We start from the raw sequence: 22,050 nt of genomic DNA, 5'->3' as shown, positions 1-22,050 counted from the left end.
CACGAGGGCTTTTCACGTCTTGGCCTCGCCTTGAAGAGGGGGCCAAGACAGGAGTCCCAAAATAGATGGGAGGGGGCCTTACTCGCGACAGGAAATGAGCAGAATGCATAAAATCAGACATGTGTCCTTAATATATGGAAGGGCTCGCCTCAGACGCGTGGACATGTGTATTTATAAGTGCGCAGACAGAAGTTTAAATATTCAGACACATTTTATGATTGTCCTCTGCCCGTCTTCTGGTTAATGGCTCCTCCTGTGCCCACCAATACATCAGGACGGTTGTGTGTATTGAATCGCGGGCAGGGATGAGGAGGAAGCGAGTGCACAGCCGAGCCCGCCGGAGTACAGTACAGTAAATCGGGACCCTCGGCAGACTGCGCTTCCCGCGCGCCCGCCATGTTGGGGAGCCCTCCCTGCCCCCCGCGCCGGGCTGGGCGGCCGGGGCTCGCCGCCAGCCGGGGGAGGGCCTTTCATAACCCGGAGAATTTTCAAAGTGCGAGGAAGATGATAAGAATAGATTTCTACAAGTCCCGACCACGTGATTGGTGAAATAATTAATTCAGCACGTCCCTTAAGAAACACGGAGTCGTCATTAATCTGCCACGCAAAGGGCTCTCTCCGACTTGGAAAGTGCAGGGATCCCAAGAATATCACCCGCCGAGGGGGGCCGTGTGGCGCCCCCAGCCCTCCACCCTCGGCCCCAGGCGGCGGGCGCGGGAGCGTGGCCGGCAGGTAAATATTTTCGCGACTTTTATTTATTCTGATTTAAATCCTTAATGAACTTAGCTGTCAGGCCACTGACAAATAGTTCCCTTTGCTTCCTGATTTGGAACCGTGCGCCGGCGAGAAGTTGTTAGTGGCTTGGATGGTGACCTTTGGTTCAGCAAAGCTTTGCACTTATGAAAAATTACTGAGAGCCGCCGAGTGTGTGTGTGTGTGTGTGTGTGTGTGAGAGAGAGAGGGTGTGTGAGGGTGTGCGGGGGGCGAGGGGCGAGGGTGCGCGCGGGCTGCTCAGAGGCGACAGGAGTAGTAAAAACCTGCCGGGCTGGGGGACGCGCCTGGCGCACGCGGGCCGAGGTTGCCCGGTCGCCTGTGTCTACCGGGAACAATGGTCGCTGTCACGGCATCTGCTGCCTATTCTTAAACCGGTGAGAAAAGGCCTCGGCCCTCTTTTCAAGCGAGGGTCGTAAATTTTTCTTTGCGTCATAATGGAAGGCTATAAAATCGAGTTGAAATTTTACCCCAGGCAGGTTTCAACCAACAGATAATGATTTCCGAGTTGCTTCTCCCACTACCCACCCACGCACCCACGCTCTGCTGCTTCTTTCACCCCAGCAAGGAGTTTGCCCCTCTTCCCCTCGATTTTTGTATCTTTAATTTGGGGAGATCTAAAATAAAGGCAGGGAGAAGTCCCCGCCGCCCGAGGAATGGGAGACCCTGGGGTGAGGGGAAGAAGCCTCGGGGGAAGGGAAACGGGGTTGGGGGGGAAGAGGCCAGGGTGAGAGGCAGGAGCTGTCTCTCCCGCTGGCTCCAGTTTCAGCCTTTTTTCTCCTGCACTCCAAGGAGCTGCGAGGTCCCACGGACCACTCCGCTCCCACCCCACCTTACCCCACCCCCAGCTTGCCAGAGATCTGTGCTGGGCGCAGCAGCGGGCATTCTCCTCCAGCTCGCAACTCCGGCCCTGATGCCGGGGAGGAGGGCCTCCTTTTTTTGCCTCCTTCCCTCTAGTTGGCTTTGAGGATGACATCGGCGAGCTGGGGGCTGTCTGCGTGTGGTGGTTGTTTTGGGATTGTGTGTTTTGATTTCTTTTTTGGTGTGTGTATATTTCCCCGTCAGGACAGAGACAAAGTTTCCTCCGTTGTGAATTATACATTCAAACAATAACACATTAATTCAATTATTCAAAGATGACAAATGTTTATGTGCTTTGCAAGTGACTCTGGCGCAGATTCTGGGCGCTTTCTCTGAGCTGCTTGCGTTTTTTTCTCAATGAGAATTGGCTGCCCTCCCACCCCCGAACCCCACCCACCCAACCAACCCACCCACCCACCCCAACATCCCTTGGTAGGCCCAGAGAGGAACCCGCAAAAAACCTCCTCAGCCCCGCCGCCAGCCTGGCAGCCAACAGCCTCCCAAGGCCCGGGCTTGGCGGGCACCGGCCCGGGCTATTTTATCAGTGTGACAATTGCCCGGGTTGGTGTGATAAATCATCGTAAGTAATTCCTGAAAGGGTGCGAGGCTGTTGGGGGCCGGGCGAGGACTGTAAATCTTTCCGGTTTATTGCTCTATGAACATATGCTCCGATTGAAGAAGGCTCAGATCCTTTCCTGGAGACAAATTCCCGCAAAGCGGCCCCCCTCTTTGGCTGGAGATTAACACTTACTGCGGGCCGGCTGCTCGGCCCCTGGCGGGAGGCTAGGGGGCGGGGTCCTCCGGGTGAGGGTGGACTGGGGGCACCCACGGTGCGACTCCAAGAGGCGCCCCGAGTGGGCCTCCAGCCAGGCCCGGCCGGGTGAACAAAGGAGGGGCTCGCTGACAGGTCTGGGGGCTCGAGCCCGTGACCAGTTCCCCGGGAGTTTCCCGTGCTTCTGGAGTGGGAATGCGGAGGATCTTACCCCCTTCTCCCTGGCTCTTCCGCGGCTGCCGGGCACATTCGCCTTCGCCTGTCCGAGACCTTGCAAGTGGCGACCGGGCATCTGCTCCGTGCCCGATGCCGCTAAGAAGCAGAGCTGGCTATGAAAGCGAGACTTCGGGGATGGAATGGACACCCCCAGATGGTGCGGGATTCCGGGGTGCGGGCTGAGCTGGGGTAGTATCGTGGGGCTCACCGCAAGCCGGGAGCTGGAGGCTGGCTGCTCGCCCTGGCTGGGAGCTTTTAACTCTTCTTCCCGCATGCAGAATTGTTACCGTAAATTCCACCCGACCACTCGGAGAGTGCTGGAAACCTATCCTGATTTAATATTTCTAAAATAGAAGCTCCCTCTTCTCCCAGATAAGCCCAGCCAGGACTGATTCGCAGCCCCCCTCGCGTTCTTGGAGGCGCCGCAGGAAGCGGGAAGCCGCGGCCTGGCGGTCGCTGGGCCTGCAGGATCCGTGGGCCCTGCCTGGATCTGGAGGCGCACAGGTCGCGGCAAACAGCGACTCCGCGCCTCGGCGGCTCCAGGCCGCGCAGAACCTGGGTGGAGTTCGCCAGACGTAGAGACGGGAGAACGCTCCGGGTCTCGGCCCGTGCTTCTGCGCCTTTTCTGGCTCTGGAAGTGTAGGCTCATCGGCCGCGTCCGCGGAATGAGCCAAGGCCCCAGACTGTGGTGGTGGTGAAGAGGGGTGTTCCTCGGGGTGACCAGCCTGGTCTGTGAGCTGGAGCCTCTCACCTTAGGGCCGGAGCCTGCGCTGTGCCACAACGTAATTGCCTCCCCGGGGAGGGGAAGAGCGGCGCTTCCGACTAGGCTGCGCCTTGCCCGGGTGCTTGAGGATGCGGAGTACCGGGCGCGGCCGGGGAGCTAGGCGAACCCTGGGCCTCTAATACTCCACAGCTGCCTCCGGAGACGCCCGTAAGAGAGGCAGCCTCTAAAATTTCCAATCCCCGGACCAGCCTGATGGAAGGCTGGGCCAGGGTCAGAGGTCGTGGGGGAATAGACTCTCAGCGCTCGCATCCCACTGCCGGCGGCCAGGCTGGAGCTAGGTCACTCCCGAGCCGCGGGATGGGGGCTTTCCTTCCGCCCCATACCCACCCTTGTCTGCCCAAGGGAAGGGACCGAGAGATCCCACGTCTCCTGCCCCTCCTCCCAGCCCCCAGGCCTGGCTGCGCTCCGGGGCTGGATGGCGTGAAAGTTTCAGCCTCAATCAGTACAATCTTCCCTCGGGGTCACGTGAACAAATATGCTCGCATTTGAAGGCAGCGTCTGTATTTGCCGACTATGAGGGGGTTTCCGGGGCTCTCTTCAAATCCAGAAAGGGCCACATTCCGAAAGGAAAACAAACCCCGAGCTCTGGGGGGCCTGGGAGGACTGGGCAGGAACCCAGGAGTGGGTGGGGGCGCGGGTGGCAGCCGCTCTGGGCCTGGGAGCGGACAGGCGGGCGGGTGGACCGACGGTCGTGCAGCGCAGGCAAAGCCGGCGCGGGGACTACGAACTCGTTCTTCCTGCGTTTATTGGTAGCTGAACCTCACCCTGGTTCCGTTCTACCGGGAATTCCGTGTGCTCGGGTATATGGCCGCGTCTTCGAGCGCGCAAGACCAGGGTTGGGACAGTGTTGTCTGCAGACAAAGGGGGAAGGCTAGCTCTGCCCCCCACTGGCGCCCACTCTGAGGCCGAGGACACCAGGTTTATGATAAATTGGGATCCAGGTAAGCAATTGCATGACAAAATGAAATCTTTGGGCACGGGGCTGCTTGCTGCCCTGAGTGGGATGCTAAATACGATTTATTTTGTGTAATCTGTGATTTTCATGATTGCCAGTTGGTGAGGCAGCACTCGTAGACCTAAATACACTTCTACATATACATCCAGGATGGTGATTAATCGTAAGGAGGTGCGCTTTGTGGGGATGCTCCCCACCTACCCAAAGGTTAGAAGGACACACTACCTTGCCAGGCTGGGAGGGTGGCCGGTGGCATTGTGGGGGGAGGTGGCAGTTTGAGGAGAGGGTCGGTGAGGAGGCTGGGGGCTGGATGAGGTATTTTGGGGGTAAATATACAGTTATGAGAACGGGTTGAAAATGAAATGAATAAAAAGAAACTTTTTTTTACACTGTCACTGCCAAAGTAAGATGGAGCATCATATTAATTCCGTGTCTTGAGCCGCCTGGCTGGGTGCAGGCAGGTTGATTTATACGTATTTAAAATAAACTCTGTGGCCAGCCAGCTCCCTGCATTGTTCTGGGAGCTAGCTCCACGTACGTATGCCTTTATCTCTTGCTGTTGGCTTAATATTTTTTTCTTGCGAGGTTAAAGTGCTATTCGAGCTTCTCCCCCAAATTCAGTAGAACCCCCAAACTACCCAAAAGAGTTTGGGAGGCTCCTCCCCCTCACTAATCTGGTTTTTGACTGAGATAGTGGCAGAGAAAAGGTTTAGGGCTTCTGGGTCCTTCGCCTCAAAGAACCCAAAATGAAAACTAAATCATATTTTGGTTCCTGCGTCCCATCCTTTTGTTTATTGTGTCCTGTGGCTCCTGGATGTGGGAGGACAGGACAGTTCATCCTGGGTCTTTCCCCGGGGCCAAAGCCTGAGAAAGCCGCTCCATGAGTTGGAGTGAGTGGCCCCATGCTCCTGGGAACGCCGCAGGGCAAGGCCAGACTGGGCCTCTGTGGGGAAGGGGCCCAGAAAGCAAGGCGCACTCCCTTAGCCTAGGTTGGGACGGGCCCCAGCCGGAGAGGGACCGACTTCCAGGGGTGTTGCCATCAAAGGAGAGCAGTAAAGTTGTTTTGTCAGTCGCCAGCGCTTGGCTCCATCAGAACTTAAAGTCGCTGGACATTTTTCTTCTCTCGCTGCCTTGGAGCTGCGCGCCTGCCAACTTAGTCAGCTGAATCCAATTACTGCAAGCAGCATTTCATTTGGCCCCATGGAGCACTCACTTATAACTTCCCCGAAAATTTCAATAATCCGCACCAAGGCTCCCTATTCAAAAGACTTTTCCCGGTGGGGGATGGGGTCTAGGGCCAGGTCTGCTGGGGACCAGCTCTTCCTTGACAGCTCTCAGACGGGGCTCCCTCCCGCTCGCTCGCCCAGTTCCTGGCTGTGGAAAGGGTACTTGAGGCTGGTGGCCCAGAGCCAGACGGATAAAGCCTGCGATTCTGGGCAAGCAGAAGGCTGAAGTTGGTTGGGACCCTGCTGGGTGCTGGGTGCTGGGTGGGCTGGGGAAAGAGCGCGGGAGAAAATGGTGGGGGCTCTGGGTAGCCCAACTTTGGCCACCTTGGGGTCCTCTTTACTTTCCCCTTCCCAAGCCTCCTGCGTCCAGAGCGCACCGAGCACCCCAGAACCCCCGGGGGGCAAACTTACCCTGTTCCTCCGCGGCTGGGAAAAAAAAATCTAGCTACAGCCACGGGGGATTCACGGCACCGGGTGGCCTCCCAATTTAGCCCTTCTTCTGAGGGGAAGCTCCTAATTTTAAAGAACTCTTTTTTTCCAAATAAATAAATAACCAAGCAGCGAAAGTTGACGTCCGCTCACGTGAATGTATCATATAAAGTGGCTTCGGGACCCGCTGATCCGGTCCGAGGGCCTGGGTGCATCGTGCTTCCACCGAGCAGCCCTCCGGGCAGGCTCAGTGGAGTGGGGCCCCTGGGTCTGGGGCTGGCTGGGGAGCTGAAGCCCGGGCGCGATGTTAGGAGCCCTACCGGTACGGGATCTCTCCGAGGCGCTTCCGTTGGGTGTTCATTAAGGGGTGAGTTATTGCCGCCTGAGCCAAAGGTCACTTCAAAGGCTTATGGCTGCGCGCTCTGGTCTTTAGAAGGGCCCTGAACGCTTTGTGTGGGGCTTTCCCGGGCGCAGTTTGGTGTTTGCAAACTACTGAGTCGACTAATTGGCACAGGGCAGATGTAAGAGGAGGGATTGCGTCTCTCCTTTCACCTGACCGGGGCGGGCACCTGCTGAGCACAGGCAGTGGTGGGCAGCTTGGTCTGTTTTGGGGTGAGGTGGAAGGGATGTTTGCTTCTTAGGCGGTTTGCAGCCCAAACTCGACTGGGCTGGGTTGTGGGCAGCCCAGGGCAGGAATGTGGTGGGTACTTACTGGAATAAAATAAACTGAGGGAAATCATCGGAGATATAATGTACAAACCAAGAAATAACACCCAGCTCCCTCTTCACTGTGGCTGCCTGCGGGAGCCTTGACTAGGACCCACCCAGGCCCATCTACATATCCACCCTCCTTTTCTGGTGCCCTGTGCTGTAGCCTCCCTCCCATCCCAATCCTGCACAGTCCCTCCCTTTTGCTCCTAAGAGGGGTGGGCTTGGTCTGGGGGATTGGGGAACCTGGGGCATTTAGGGCTTGTTTGGAGTAGGAGGAGAGGAAATGGCTTCCCTGTGCCTCTGACCCACTTGGCTCACCCCCTGCGGAGGCTCTGGCCCTTCCCTACTGTCCTGCCTCCCCCTTCTCCCACCCAGTCAAGGATTTTGGTGTTAAAAGCCACCTGCTCCCCAGGAGCCAACTGAGTCTCCTTTTCTGCCAGTAAGAAGGTGCCTGGAGTGGCTGCGGACACCATGTAAAATAGTGACATTGATTATGACACCCTTAAAGGGAGTAACGCGTCTCTGCATGTGCTTGTAAGAAAGAACTGGCTGCCACTGAGAGTTTTCCATTTTGTTCCAGATCACCTCAACAGAATAGACTATCAAAAGGAACCCGAAGAGCCTTCAAAGAGTTAGAAACAAAATTCAAAAAACCTCTCTCTCTCTCTCTCTCTCTCTCTCTCTCACACACACACACACACACACACACATTGTGGTGAGTGGTGTGATTTTTAAAAATAATTTCCACTACATTTCTATTTGTCCTGCAACTCAAGGTAGCCATCTCAGGATTCATACATCAAGACATAAAACAAAGGGCGGCTTTGAAGTGGATCACCTCAGTGTGAACTGCCGCCGGTTACATGATAACCGATCATCGGCCTTCAAATTTATGGCGCTTTAATGGGGTGAGCCCAGTGCCTTAAATGCAGGGCGTATTACGTACTAAGTTATCTGGGCTAAATAAGAGTGATTTAGAAGGCGCGTCCAGGGCTTCCCATAGGGCAGAAGAGCTCTGGCTGAGAGATCGGGAGAACGTGGGCAGAAAGCTGCCCCAGCTCTGCGGTAAATACATCCCATTCTGAGCAAACCCGAAAAGTAGTAGTTTCGAAATGAAATCCCGAGGTAGTAAAGCCCACAGGGAGGGAAGAATCGTTGCTAGGTTCCAGTGAATTAATGGGGATGCCCAGCAATATTGGTGTCCGCCAGAAAGAGATCTGCGGGTTTCCAAGGCCCTGATTTAGGCAAAATAGAGAGAGGAACCGAGGCCAGCTCGAACCTTAGAAAAAATTGAGAGGAACAGAAGCAACCGGCACTCCAACGCCTCCCCCTTCTCTTTCAAGTCGTACGGACTAACTCTACCAGTCCGGGATTTACGACGATCGCGGCGCTAGTCACAGCCCAACGACTGCAGCCGTCTCTCTCCCCAGGCCCCTCGGCCTTTCCGCCGCCACCGCGGGCGGCGGGCGAACAGCGCGGGGCCGGCTTCCGCGCGTCCGGCGAGCCTCCCGGCCTCTCGAGGCCGCGGAGGGCGGCAGGTCTTCGGCCCCCGGCCAGGCTACGCGCGTCCCGTCCCGCGTCCGGCCGCCGAGCAGAGCTGCTCCGAGAGGCCGGTACCGGCCACTTTATATAATCCCCCGGCTCGCCGGGCGCGGGACCGGGAAAAGTGCGGAGCAGGGAATTCTTTTGCTGCGCTTCCTCCTACGCGGAGCCTGTTTTCCACTTCTGAAAAGTGCCGGGCCTTGGGAAGTGTTTTTCTTTTCATTCTTTACTGAAGCGTTTACTGCAGCCGTGCTCGTAGTCATAAATTTTGCTACAAACCACAATGACAGGTGCATTGATATGCACCGTGAGAGCTCCAGCTGCTTAATAACTCCGTCCCCCGGCCGCTCTGAGCGCCTTTTATTTATTCGGTATCATATTTAGGTATTGATCCCGGGCAGAATTAAGTGCAGTGAGCAAGCATCAGGGTTCGGCTGATTCGGAGGCGCGGCGGGCGCGGCGGGCCACCACGGCCCGGGGAACGGGCGGTGGTCGCTCCGAGGCCGCCTTCCTTCCGGCTGGGGACCGTTTGGCCTTGCATTCCCGGCCTGCGGTTGGGCCTCGGAGCTGAGCTGGGCAACTTCCCGGGACCACGAGAAAGAACCAGCCAAACCCCGTTTGGTGCCCCTTCCCCAGGAGGAGCCGGGGATGGCGCCGGCGGGGTTCTGGGGAGGCTGCCTCGGCCGGTGTTCCGGGCCGGGGGGTTGGGGGGCTGGGGAGCCGGGGGCCGGGGGTGGGGCTGGTTGTAGGGTGGGAGCAGGATTGGGACGTAGAGGGGAGGAGGAGAGGAAAGGGCAGCTGAGGACTTCGAAAACCGCCCCTCCCCCTACGCGAGTCAGTCTTCACCCCAAGGCATTTGGGTCCGGGGGCCCAAATGAGCAGAGGTACCAAAGGGCGAGAAAAGAAAGCCTTAAAAGGTGGGGGGGGGGATCGAAAAGATGAGCCACTGAACAGTTGACCATTGTCCAAGTGATTTATGACCCGTTCCTGCTTCTTAGGTTCAAGCAGAGTTCACAAGGAGTAGCGATTTCTGGAAAGAAATAAGCTTTTTTTTTTTAAAACCAGTTTTGTAACAATATCCTCAGGTTCTGTTTTAGGAAAGGTGACTTCTTTGGGGCTCTACATTTTGGGGTGTGGGAGAGGCTGCAAAGCCCTTTTCAGTGAGGAGGGAGCGCTACTGCCCTTGCCTCTGGGAAGATGGACATTTGGGTGGTGGATCATCACTGAGTGACCCTTGAAATGCCTTAAGACAATGAAAACAGAAGTGGGAGAACAGACTCTGTGCTTATTCATGGAGCTGCCCAGTATTTGCACCTTTGAGGTACATGCACAGAGCTTTGTCTAGGAATATGCCATAGGAACAAATATATATGTAAAGCTGTCTGTTTCAAAGACTTGGTCAGTTCCTAAAGAAGCTATTTTAATGTGACTGGTCTACCTATCAAGATAAACTTGGTCATCCTGGGAGGCAAGAGGGGTGATGTTTTGCTTGCACTGCTGTAAATGGAGTGACAGAAGCAGCAGCGAGTTCTGGTGGTCTGAGTGTCAAATGTGACCATTTTGACATCCAGAGGGCCCAAGGTTTAAGACTGGAAGCAGGATCCCAGAAAAGTCCAGAGATTTAACCAAACTCGGAGTACATGTAGTCCTTTGGCCTGTGGGCAAATACATACAAATATTAGTCACAGGATGAGGATGTAGCTGTCCATTTAATATTCAGTAACTTTAATAGTCAGAGAATGATACAGAAGATGAATGAAAGAAAGATTAAGACCAGCTTTGTTTGGTAGATATCCTAATTACATAAGTTTAAGAACAACAATAGAAACTATTCCTAAAACATTACATCCTAGTATTCTGTTATTCCATTGAGAAGGGTCTTTCTCTTATCAAGATTAATGGCATATTCACTTTTATTTGAAAACAAAGTGGGCAACTATACTACCAAATAAAGGCTAATATGAAGAATTTTAAAAATTGAGTTAGGCTGTTTGGTGAAAGTGTAGGGGAAATGAGTAAATGGAGGAGTGGTTTTAGTACTAGTGGTCAAATCCGTTAGGCTACATAAGTTGTCTAGATAATGTGGTCCATCATGATGTCCCTGATGGAAACCAGGGAGTTTGGGGGAAGGAAAGCTGCCTGAAAGATGAGATCAAGAATTCAGACCTGGGAGCTGACCTGTGAGTTTTCTTTATCAAGCAGATGAAAGTGGTTGAATGGTATTAGTTATACTTTAACTCAGTAGGGGCTTTCAAGAGAAGAGTTGGGTGGGTGAGAAGGTAAGCCCCCCGTCAAGAGTCAGAGGACACAAAAGCGGTAGAATTTTTCTTAGTTTTTTTTTTTCTTCTTCTAATTCTGGGTCCATTCATCATGCCACGAGAGGTTCTCTCATTGGTTGTAGATTGGGTGGGAGGTGGGGTGGAATGGATGATCCAGAGCAGAGGTCAATAGTAGTATCTATACAATGGATGCAGGATTAAAATGATAGAGTTATAACATAAAGCATTTTTCATTCGCCCATGCTCCATGCATTTCAAAATCTAAATCTCTTCACTCATTTCCAGTGGTATCCATTTAAAAGTAGTGGAGGACAAAGTTAAGCATCTAGAAAAATGTAGACCAAAGAGAAGAAACTTTTCTAGCCTCAAAATAAGTCTGGGAGTCTTTAAGTCCTCTTCTTGGCTTTTATCTCCTAGTAGATTTCACAGTGCTGACCCATGAGCTAACCAGCCAATTCTCACCCAGTCACCGGAGAGTGGACTATCTGCGTCTCCGTGAAAGATGCTGTGATTTTGAAACCAGGTGGGGGAGATACTTTTTTTGAGAGCTCTGGCTTTTCTGAGTGTTATAGGACTTTCTTTTGCCCATCAAAACCCTGGGATGACCTAATGATTGACTGATCCATTCATTCATTCACTCATTCAACAAGCATTTACTGCACTTACTACATGTGGTGCGCTGGGCTGGATGTTAGGAATACACAGGTGAATAAGACACAGTCCCTTCCTGCAAAAAGCTCAAAGTCTAGTGGGAGAATCAGTCATTAAAATGCATCAGGCCATAAATGCTCTTCTATGTAGTTTCAAAGGCTAAATTGACAATCTTGGAGAAAGAAAATTGTATCTGGAAAAAAAAAAAGCCCCTTCCCTTGGATAAAGGAAACTCTTTTTTTGTGTTTATGAGAAATTCCTTCTGATTTTTCCAAGGGTTCAAATAAGTTGAACTTTATAAAATCTCAGGTCCTCCTACTATTAAGTTGGTGGGAAGCAGAGAGCCTGGGCTAGTCCTTCTATACTGACTGGTCTTGCCAATGACAGTCCCTCTGTGGCCTCTCATTTTTCTTCTTTGCAGGTTGTCTGGAGCCTGGAGCTGCCCCAGCTCTCTCAGGATTTGGCAGACATTGGAGGTGGTGGTGAAGGAGACAGTGGTGGTCAATGTTATTTGAGCAGGGTCAGCAGGCCCCGGAGCTTCCTGAGTACACGATGCAGAAGGCTGCTTACTATGAAAGCCCAGGACTCTTCGGAGGCTATGGCTACAGCAAAGCTGCTGACACTTATGGCTATAGTGCCCCCCATCAGCCTTATCCACCCCCTGCTGCTGCCAACTCCCTGGACACTGATTACCCGGGCTCTGCCTGCTCCATCCAGAGCTCTGCACCTCTGCGAGCCCCAGCCCACAAGGGGGCTGAACTCAATGGAAGCTGCATGAGACCTGGCACTGGGAACAGTCAGGGAGGGGGGGGTGGCAGCCAGCCTCCTGGTCTGAACTCAGAGCAGCAGCCACCACCACCCCCTCCTCCACCACCAGCCCTGCCCCCATCCTCGCCCACCAACCCTGGAGGTGGAGCACCTGCCAAGAAGGCCAAGGGCGGGCCCACTGCTTCTGGCTCCTCAGCCACCATCAGCAAGCAGATCTTTCCCTGGATGAAAGAGTCCCGACAGAACTCCAAGCAGAAGAACAGCTGTGCCACTGCAGGTAGCTCTCTGAGGGGGCTCATGCCTGGGCTAAGTCCCCCAGACTGACCCCAAGAAACTAGCTCACCTAGGAATTAAGAGGCTCAGGGCTGGAAGTGCAACTTTGGAGGCCATATGTGTAAACTCCTCATGCAGAAAAAAAGTTTTTTTTTGGCTGCGCAGTTTGAGGGATCTCAGTTTCCTGACCAGGGATTGCAGGGATTGAACCCGGGCCACGGCAGTGAAAGTGCCGAATCCTAACCACTAGACCACCAGGGAACTCCCTGTTCTTTCTTTTTAGTGTCTCTGATTGTGGTCATATACTTACAGTGACAGGGTGCTCACGTCCATTGCAGGCTGCTGGCATCACTGCTGGACGTGTCTCATAGTTACTCATAGACAGCTCTTCCTTATACTGCCCTAATATCTGCTCTCCTGGGCTGCTGGTCATAACTCAACTCCTTCTTCCAGCCAACAGCTCTTCAAAACTTGAAGACAGATACTCTGATCCCCAAATCCAGGTGGTTATGTAGCCCATATCACATGATTCCCACTCGCTTAAATTAATGAGAACTAAAGTCTATGGAATGCTATGTTAAGAACCATGTTAAGTGCTTTACAAACATTGTCTAATTTAATTTTCCAAAGAACCCTTTGAGGTAGGTAGATGATAAAACACCCATCGGGAAACTGTTAGAGATGATAAGTCACTTGCCCAAGATAACAAAACTACAAAATGGCACACCTGGGGAATTCTCTGGCAGTTCAGTGGTTAGGACTCCTCACTTTCACTGCCGAGGGCACAGGTTCAATCCCTGGTTGGGGAACTAAGATCCCGCAAGCTGTGAGGCCTGGCCAATCGCCCCCCCCCCCGCCCCGCCCAAACAAAAACAACAAAAACAACAAAAAACAAACAAAAAAACCCCAAATGACACACCGGAATCCAACCAGGGTCTGCAAAGAATAACCATGGGACTCTACTTAGCCCACCCCAGCTCAGTTCTCCCCATCCCATTAAATCCCTAATGTGGAGGAACATATCCTAAGGGAAGAGGATGTACTCTGAAACAGGAGCAGCCTTGGGTTTTTCTCCCTGGAAAAGGAGACCCTGGAGTTGAGAATATTTCCCGTAGGTCCATTTAGGGGGTGTGGAAGAAGACAGGTAGGGCCAGGAGCTCTGAGGCCTTCTGCCTCTCTGTGCTCAGCCTGTTTGGTTCCTGAACTTTTCTGGCCTTGTGTTCTCTGATGTACTTTATCTTCAGGTAGATGAACTTGCTCCCAGATCCAGGGCTAGCTTGAGGCCTGGGATGTAGTTAGCTTGTTATCAGCTCTCTGGTTTGCCTGCTGCTCTCTGGGGCTGCTGCTCCTAGGGGGAAAGTGTCTTCAAGTCTTTAAGCTCCTTCTCCTTCTGCCCCTCCTTCTCAGCTGCACACCCAGGCCCTCCCTCCCAGGAGAAATCCATTTGTCTTCCCAGGGAGGGAGTGGACAAGCTGCTGAGAGGTGGCAGGGGTGGTGGAAACCAGTGCTGAGGCTGCTGCTCCTAGCATTGCAATACTCAAAATATGCCCAGCCTGGTCTTGGATCCTCTAAAACTCTGGGGCTGTATTTCTATGGTTTGCCACCTCCCTGCATTTGGGTACTGAGCTCATGGGTGCAGCTGAGCTGGAGTGAGGTGCCAGGATCTCCACCCTCATTTGGTGCTTGGGGTGCTTTGCCCAGGAGCCAGACTCTGAGCAAGGCAGTTTGGGGCTGCCTCCAACCGCACCCCCCAACCCCCTTCCCAGCTGCAGAGGCTGGAAGGACTGTTCAAAGAAGTCTGGCCCTTCTTTGACAGGGGGGAAGGCCTTACCAGCTGCTACTAGTCTCTCATTAAACTCTTCAGCCTTTGGGACGAGATGATGGGCTAGGCTGAAGGGGAGGGGGTGGGCAGAATGAGTTGGACTTCAGAAGGCAGATGGGAGTTTCAGGTGCCACTGATAGGTAGGCCTGGGGCCTTTGAGTTCTTGGAATCTCTTGGAATCTCACCTCTCAAACGCCCCTCCCTCGCTCCAGCCGTGATTAAGGTGGGGGGAGGGGGGGAGGAAAAGGAAGGAGCCTGGGAAGCGCCTCTCTCCAGCCCAGGGTGTCCCCACCTCTCCCGCTCAGCGTCCCCTCTCTCTCCCTCCTTGCCCAGGAGAGAGCTGCGAGGACAAGAGCCCACCGGGCCCAGCGTCCAAGCGGGTGCGCACGGCGTACACAAGTGCACAGCTGGTGGAGCTGGAGAAGGAATTCCACTTCAACCGCTACTTGTGCCGGCCACGCCGCGTGGAGATGGCCAACCTGCTGAACCTCACCGAGCGGCAGATCAAGATCTGGTTCCAGAACCGGCGCATGAAGTACAAGAAGGACCAGAAGGCCAAGGGTATCCTGCACTCGCCGGCCGGTCAGTCCCCGGAGCGCAGCCCGCCGCTCGGCGGCGCCGCGGGCCACGTGGCCTACTCGGGCCAGCTGCCACCAGTGCCCGGCTTGGCCTACGACGCGCCTTCGCCGCCCGCCTTCGCCAAATCTCAGCCCAACATGTACGGCCTGGCTGCCTACACGGCGCCGCTCAGCAGCTGCCTGCCGCAGCAGAAGCGCTACGCGGCGCCCGAATTCGAGCCCCACTCCATGGCGAGCAACGGCGGCGGCTTCGCCAGCGCCAACCTGCAGGGCAGCCCGGTGTACGTGGGCGGCAACTTCGTCGACTCCATGGCGCCCGCATCCGGGCCCGTCTTCAACCTGGGCCACCTCTCGCACCCATCTTCAGCCAGCGTGGACTACAGTTGCGCCGCGCAGATTCCCGGCAATCACCACCACGGACCGTGTGACCCTCATCCCACCTACACAGATCTCTCGGCCCACCACTCGTCTCAGGGACGCCTGCCCGAGGCCCCCAAACTGACGCATCTGTAGCGGCGGCCACCGGCCCGAAATCGCGGCGTGATTACCTCTTTTGCTTGGGTGGCGGGGGTGGCGGGCGGGGCCCGCGGGGCAGCTCGGTGGCCCCCTCCCTCGCTCTGGCCCGGTCGCTGCCTTCCGGTCTCGGGCCAACAGCGGCCGAGGCGCAGGCGTCTGGGCCTCCTCGCCAGGCTCGCCCTGCTTTGGGTGACTCGCCATACATCAGCCGCAAGGATTCTCCTCTGTAAGCCTGACAGTGCCACATAACTGCGGACCGAGGGACTCTAATCTGGTAATGGTGTCCTAAGGTAAGTCTGAGATCCATCGGCGGCGCGCCCTGCAGAGGGTCCAGAACCCAGAGAGTCCGGGCATGGCCCGCGTCTAGTTTAGTTGCGGAGACCTTAATTTATATGCTTCTTCCCGTCCCGTAAGGATTGCATCGGACTCAACGATCTGTATTTATTATTTGAAGCGAGTCATATCGTTTTCCTGATTATTTATCCTCGTCTTAATGTATTTATGTGTATATCTGTAGAATTCTCCAGCCGAGCTTAGGAACGCGCTCCCAGGCCGCGGGGGCCACGTTTCACCTCTTTAGTCCCCTTGGTCTGAACTAGTTGAGAGAGTAGTTTTGAACAGTTGTAACCGTGGCTGGTGTGTGTAGTTGATGTAAAGGATTAAGACCGCAAATTGTCCTTCACGGGTAGAATCAGGCGGCCCCATGGCGTAGCACGACACCCGTTATTCTTTTCCCAATAGCCACAGCCCTCGCCACTCGACACAGTTTATTGATTTCAAATTGTCTGGTACTATTTGAACAAATATTTAGAATAAAAAAATTTCTCAGTCTGAAGTGTATCTGTGTTAATCACGCACACTTGCAAGTAGATCACTCTTCCTTTATCTTGGGCACAATCCCGGTGGAAGGCCCCCGAATAGGCTGACACTTTGAAATACTTTTTCCATTTATTTGGAATCCAGTACACAAATTGGTTCTGGGGATACTTGATTACCTTCCAGTTATTGACTTTAGGTTGTGTTGTGTGGGGGGGAATATTTGAGGATGCAAACCTAGAAATGTTCTGTGTGGGATGATCTGGGTAGGGTGTTTCACTGCTGCCTGTTTTGCTGTTTCTATCGCCCTCTTTCTAGACACAAATCCACTTTAGATTGCACTTACATTGGGGAGGCCAGAGCTCACTTTTCTGCGCTAAGTAGTAAAAAATAAACTTCGAAAGAAAACTGACAATCAAAGAAAAGACACAGGAGAAGTCAGAAGAAGAACTGAGCTATGAAAACGCCAAGATGCAGAAAAAGAAATAATCATTTGAAGCCATGCACCTAAGCTTTTTCTCTAGGAAATTCTGTCACGATTTTTTCCTTATAGAAGTCAGTGGTTCATTTCTCAAGAAGACAAACGTTCCCTGTGATGTAAAGTAATAAAAGTTTTATTAATGGAACATAACAAGTATAAACACTTTGTTTACTCCTGCTTCTTTGTACAAAATGGGCAAAATGTCTTCGAGGATTTATAACCATTTTGTAAATATTAGTGTGGCTTTAGCTGGGGCGCACTACTTACACCCGCTTCTCTAGAAGGAGGCACTCGGAGAGCGCCTTCAGATAAGGTTCAATTCTTTTGTATTTCAGCAAAGTGGGCCCACGCATCTCTATTTGGTTTGACAAATAATGCAACTCCTACTACATCCCCGGTGACACGAGGTGAAATTCCTATTGTGTGGAAATAATTTAACTTCTAATCTTCTGGTGGAACAACAATCGTTTCTATTTGGATGTTTGTGTTTCGCTAAATAGTGATGGCTGAAAATAATATTTAGTTTCCTTGTTCCTCTGTGCTGTTTTTAAAAATGGCATGTTAGATTGGGGGTGGGAGGGGATTATCCTTTATGCTAAATTTCACTTCATCCGAGCAGGTTTAAAGTATACATGTTGTAGAAGTGTATCAACAGAATAAATGACTTCAACCGAAGGGATATTTTACCCACTTTCAAGGCTTAAAATTGTTTTTCTGTGAAATTTGCATCCATAGGCAGAATTTCTAATTGTCTTGTAAGAAATTATTTTTTAAAGCTATTAGGGAAATCAAAGAAGAGCTTGCTGCCTTGCAGGGATTACAACAACCCTTCTTAACTGGCTAAATATTAAACAGATGAATTGTCAGGCTGTTTAGATTCAGCCCGGTTTTCCCTCATCTCCTCTTCCCACCATAAATAATAATAAAAATACATAATGCATCATGGCTCCAGGCGTTTTCCAGCGCGGTGTGTTACCGCAGGAGTATCTGCTGAGTCTGCGGGTGTCTGCTAGGCCCCAAGTGTCATCTGCGGCTTAGCGTTTCATGGATTAGATTTTAAACGGTGTCTAGCCCGGCTGACATCAGCCTCCTCTCACACTCGGGCTCAAAGAAGCGCGGGGCTGGGGGCTCCCTCTCCAGGCAGCCGCCGCCGCCCCGAAGCACCCCTCGCTAGAGGGGTGGGAGTTCTCTTGGGACAAACCTGCGGTCCTCTCTCACCTCTGGAGACAGGTTCCCGAGGCTTCTGAGGGCGGCTCGGATGGATCCGTTCCTGCCACTGGCGTGAGCGTCATGGGATGGCCACACTCGGTGGCTCCCGGCGCGAGTGCGGGCGGCGGCGAGTCTGGGGAGGGCGCTTCCGGCGCGGCCGCCGGCCAGGGCGAGAGCGGGGGCCCGCGCACGGCCATTTAAAACTTCATAAATTATAAACAAGCCGCCTTGGCCTTCGCCATAAATTCTGCTGCTTTTGAGCCTGCAATTAGTGTTAGGAAGCACCGGAGTCTAAACACAACCAAACGCCCTCTGAAGGGCTCCAATGCCCGAGGTTGCAAACCTTTATTTCCCAGTGCCACCCCCTCCGCACCCCGAAGTTTGCACACAGTCGCCTCCTCCCCCGCCACCGCCGGCGGTACACACCCGGCTGGCTTCCCGCTCTGCGAGGGAAGGTCACAATAGCTGCTCTATCGGCGAAGGCGCCCGCCTCCTCCCTCCCGGGTCTCGGAACAGCAGAGAAAGAAGAGTGGGGGAGGGGAGCCCTGGGCCCGGCCTGGCGCTCCGGGTCCAGGCCTCTCCTTCTCCCGGAGAGGACTGCAGCGGGAAGAGGGAAATTTGCAGCGGAAGGAAACCGCCATCCCAGACCGAGGCTTCTTCCCGGGAGCGGCGCGCGGGGGGCCGTGGGGAGCTCACCACGGCCTCGAGGCTGCTGGCCCCTCGCTACCGGGCGCTGGGTCCAGGGCGCCCGGAGCAGCGGGTCTTCCGGGAGCGGCGGCGCCATTGTGCGCGCGACTTCCCACGGGCCCCGCGGCGGGGAGGCCGCACAAAGGCGGCGCGGGGGCCGACACCGGCAGGTGGTGAGGGGCCGGCCTCTCTCCGGGCTTTGGGCTCGAGGAGGCTTTACCTCGCCTGCGCAAGAGGAGGAAATAGCTCTCGGGCTGTGGCCGTGGCCAGCTCTGCCTTTTTCCTACACAGACCGCTTTGAGGGAGGTGGGATCAGGGAGTTTGTGGGGGAGTCTCCTGGGACCTGAAGAAAGGGCTCGGGGCCTCAAGCCCAGGCCCACGGATGGGGGGTGGCGGTCATTCGGGAGCCCCTGGTTGTTCCGTCGAGACAGTCAAACGTGAATTAAAGCAGCGCTGAGGTGAGGTAGCTGGAATGGCTAGCTGCAAAATGGGAGGTGGGGTGGGAAAAGATTTCGGCCGAGGGAGAGCCTGCCCTGGCTACGAGGAGAAACTCAGGACCCAGCATGGAGTGGAGTCAGAAGACCCAACTGCGCTAGCCAGGGGGGTGGGGAAGTGGCCGAGGAAAGGCCTGAAGAGTAGTCCTGGCCCCTGGAAAGGTGGCAAGAAAGGGCGACTACACATTCTACCTCCTGGCTTTCAGACCTCAGCCTTACCCAGCGACCTGACAGAGAAGAATCCGCCTCTGATGGAATCATTAAGTTAACCATCCATTTGTACCATTTCTTTGTACAGGCGTTCAGATGAGAGGGGGAGAGAATATAGAGCAAGTGCTTTCCCCTTGGAGCAACCCAAGCCTAGTCCCTATCAGAGACACATCAGCCAAATTAGTTTCCCAGGCCCCGGAGGCTGCTAACCTTGCTGAAAAGGATTTTTTGAATTTCTATCTGTAAGGAGTATTAAAAAATAGTGATTAACTATACTAGCTACTCGTCCCTTCTCCCTCCCCCCATTCTGTACCAGCCAACTGACCCTGAGTGAAGTGATCTTCTCAGCCAGCAGGCTTGGGAGCCTAGGCTCCCCATCTGTTGAGGTTTTTCATTAGGGAGGGTGAAGAGGATGTGTGTGGGTGTATGTTTGAATAACAAAGAAGAAACCCAACATTCTAATAAAAAGTGTTTCTCTGCTTGACCAGGGGGAGCCAGAAGCTTGTTTACACCATGAATATTCAAGGGACAGTCACAGGCCTGTTTTGACTTTATCCTGAGAATTAGTTGAAACTTCCTCCTGAAGTCAAGAATGGGTTAATCCCAGTTAGATCCAGGAAGGTCCTCTTCATCTGGCAACTCTTGGCCTTACTCTGCTCCTTCTTTCAGAAACTGTAACAAAAGAATACGATGAACAGAAGTTTATATTAAATAAAAAGAGAGACAGAAGTCTCCAGTCCCCACAGGCCTATAGCCTGATTACTTCAGGGCACTGCAACTTCCCAGAGAGGGGCTTAGCTATGGCCTGGGTGAGCGGACCTATCCCTAGACACTTTGGGCACAGGGAGCTGAGACTGAGTTGCCAGCCACACCCTCATCACCTCTGATGACTGGCTCACTTAGACCTCTCTTGCAGAAGGCCTGGATGGAGAGAAAAAAGATAGGGTAGATGAATTCTCTGCACTTACTGCACTGGTGATACTGGTGGTGGAGAGGATCATCACAGAGGAGGAAATGTTATCATTGCTCCCTTGTATTGTACTCCAGCTACAAATGCCCTTATTTTCGGGGCCCAAACTTGGTGCCCAATGGATTTTTATACCTGGCCCAAAGCCCATGCCTAAACACTTCGCTCAGGTCTCATACCTGGGCAAGTTAGGAAAGTACAAAGACAATTCAAAGACCCACTTTCAGGCCCGGTCCAGCCTGAAGCACAGTGAACAAAAGGTTTCCACACATGCAGGAAGAACCAAGGTAAATAAATGCCTGTCCAGTCATTTGCAGTAGCAGAAACAGGTGAAGGGTCCCAAGGAGATCAGCATGGTGGGAGATATGATGGAAGTCTTCTTGTCCCAGGTCTTGTGGCAAAATACCTTGACTGGTTCCTATATCTAGTCTGGGTCATTTTCATGGAAGAATAACTGGAAAACCATTAGAATAGGATTTTAACATTAGTAAGAGCCCAAGGAGGAGATCTTAATTTAAATGAGGATGCATGGAGAACCCCGATACAAATGCAGTGTTTTTGCTGGGGAAGTCGGGCTAAAACCGGGCCAGGAGGACCTGTTGGACCAGGGCCTTTTTGAAGGAGGGGAGAAGAGTGTCCCTGACTTATGAGGAGACAGGGAGAAGGTCTTTTGATGGCTCTATTGTTCAGAGCGCTGCCTTACAAATACCACATCCCTCCCAACCTCCACAAGGGTCCAAGGGCCGAGGGAGCGGGAAACTGGGTCGGTTGGGCTGAGCTCCAGGCAGTGGCAGAGCCAGGACTGACCTCCCTCACCCGCGTCTCCTAACCTCTTGGGGCAGCAACGATGCCATCTCCGCCGCCGGCAGAAAACACACAAAGGAGGCCCCCACCCATCCTCGAACCTGGGGACACACTGGGTAGGGGGCTGGCGTGGACCCCGAGTCCGAGCACCTCCCACCCCCGCGGGAAACAATAGCCGCCGCCTCCCCGGGGCGGCGGGGCGGCCGCGCTGCACAAAGGCCGGCTCGGCCCGCGCCATGTGACGCTCGATCCGGTCTCCCGGAGGCGGCGCGGCGCGGAGCGGCGGGCGGGTGGGTGTTCCTGATCCACCTGGAACACTTTCCGAGAGACAAACGGTGAGTTAATCACCCAACCGGCTGGCGACCGCGTCCCCCTGGCCCGCGGGGAGGCCGGGGGAGGGGCGGGGGTGAAGGCCTGCTCTGCGTGTGTGTCTAGGGTGGGGGCGGGAGAGGTTAGTCCTATTAAGAGTTCATCAATCACTGGCGTGCACTTTTCGCTCGACAGCGGTCCCTCCTACTTCGGAGCAAGTCCGGGCCAGCTGGGATCCGACCAGAAACCGCAAGCGGAGGAGACGCAGGCTGAGCGCTAACGGAGGGCGCGACCCGCCGCCTCGCGCTCTGCCGCGCGAGGCCCGAGGGCAGCGCCGGCCGGTCCCCTCCTCGCACCGCGGCCGCGCGGCCGCCCGCCAGCCCAGCCCGCGGAGCACGCAGGGCCCCCAGGCCCCCCACCTGCCCGGCCCCAACGCCGCCCCGCCCCGCCCCCCACGCACCTCCCGCCCACCCCACTGACCTCCTTCAACGCTGCTGTCCTCCCAGAAAGGGACAAATCCATCTCTGAGGGCAGGACAAGAAAAATCTCAATGGGTCGGAAGGTTCTTGCAACACGTTTATTTAAGAGTTTTATACAAGATGTCCCGAGGGATCAGAATTCAGGGGAGACGCTGAACTAGTTTCGTTCTCTCATTCACCTGCAGTACTATTTGTGTGGGAGGATGCAGGATGAGACCCCTATTGAACTTGGAACTAAACTTGAATGCCATTTAAAATAACCATAAAAATACACTTAGAACACTAACCACATGATATGCCTCTTCTCTCTTTTACGGTGTGAGGGAAGGATTGGAGTATTTCTACTTTGGCTCTTTTGGGTTGATTTTCGAAACACTGTGAAGGAGGAGACTACAAGCGGTGGGGGCGGGGGCGGGGGCAGGCTTCAAGTCTTACAGCTG

The 22,050-nt window shown here is 54.0% G+C and overlaps 1 protein-coding gene across 4 annotated transcripts; it reads left to right on the top strand.

Moving 5' to 3' along the window:
• The first annotated feature begins 595 nt into the window (after positions 1-595).
• On the top strand, positions 596-21,901 carry HOXD3 (homeobox D3). 4 transcript variants are annotated; one of them, XM_082397745.1, is made up of 6 exons: positions 596-732; positions 10,964-11,069; positions 11,619-12,242; positions 14,394-15,444; positions 16,289-21,157; positions 21,327-21,901. In XM_082397745.1, the coding sequence occupies exons 3-4, from the start codon at positions 11,702-11,704 to the stop codon at positions 15,149-15,151; spliced, it is 1,299 nt and encodes a 432-aa protein (XP_082253871.1). In that variant the 5' UTR covers positions 596-732; positions 10,964-11,069; positions 11,619-11,701; the 3' UTR covers positions 15,152-15,444; positions 16,289-21,157; positions 21,327-21,901. The 4 variants fall into 4 exon arrangements, with proteins under 4 accessions (XP_082253871.1, XP_082253870.1, XP_082253872.1 ...); XM_082397744.1 differs by having other exon boundaries at positions 14,394-21,157; XM_082397746.1 differs by lacking the exon at positions 596-732 and adding an exon at positions 2,059-4,345 and having other exon boundaries at positions 14,394-21,157.
• Positions 21,902-22,050: the final 149 nt, after the last annotated feature.

The sequence above is a fragment of the Balaenoptera borealis genome, assembly GCF_965194805.1.
Source record: "Balaenoptera borealis genome assembly, chromosome: 6".
Classification (NCBI taxonomy): Eukaryota; Metazoa; Chordata; class Mammalia; order Artiodactyla; family Balaenopteridae; genus Balaenoptera; species Balaenoptera borealis.
This window is presented reverse-complemented; position numbering and strand designations above follow the sequence as displayed.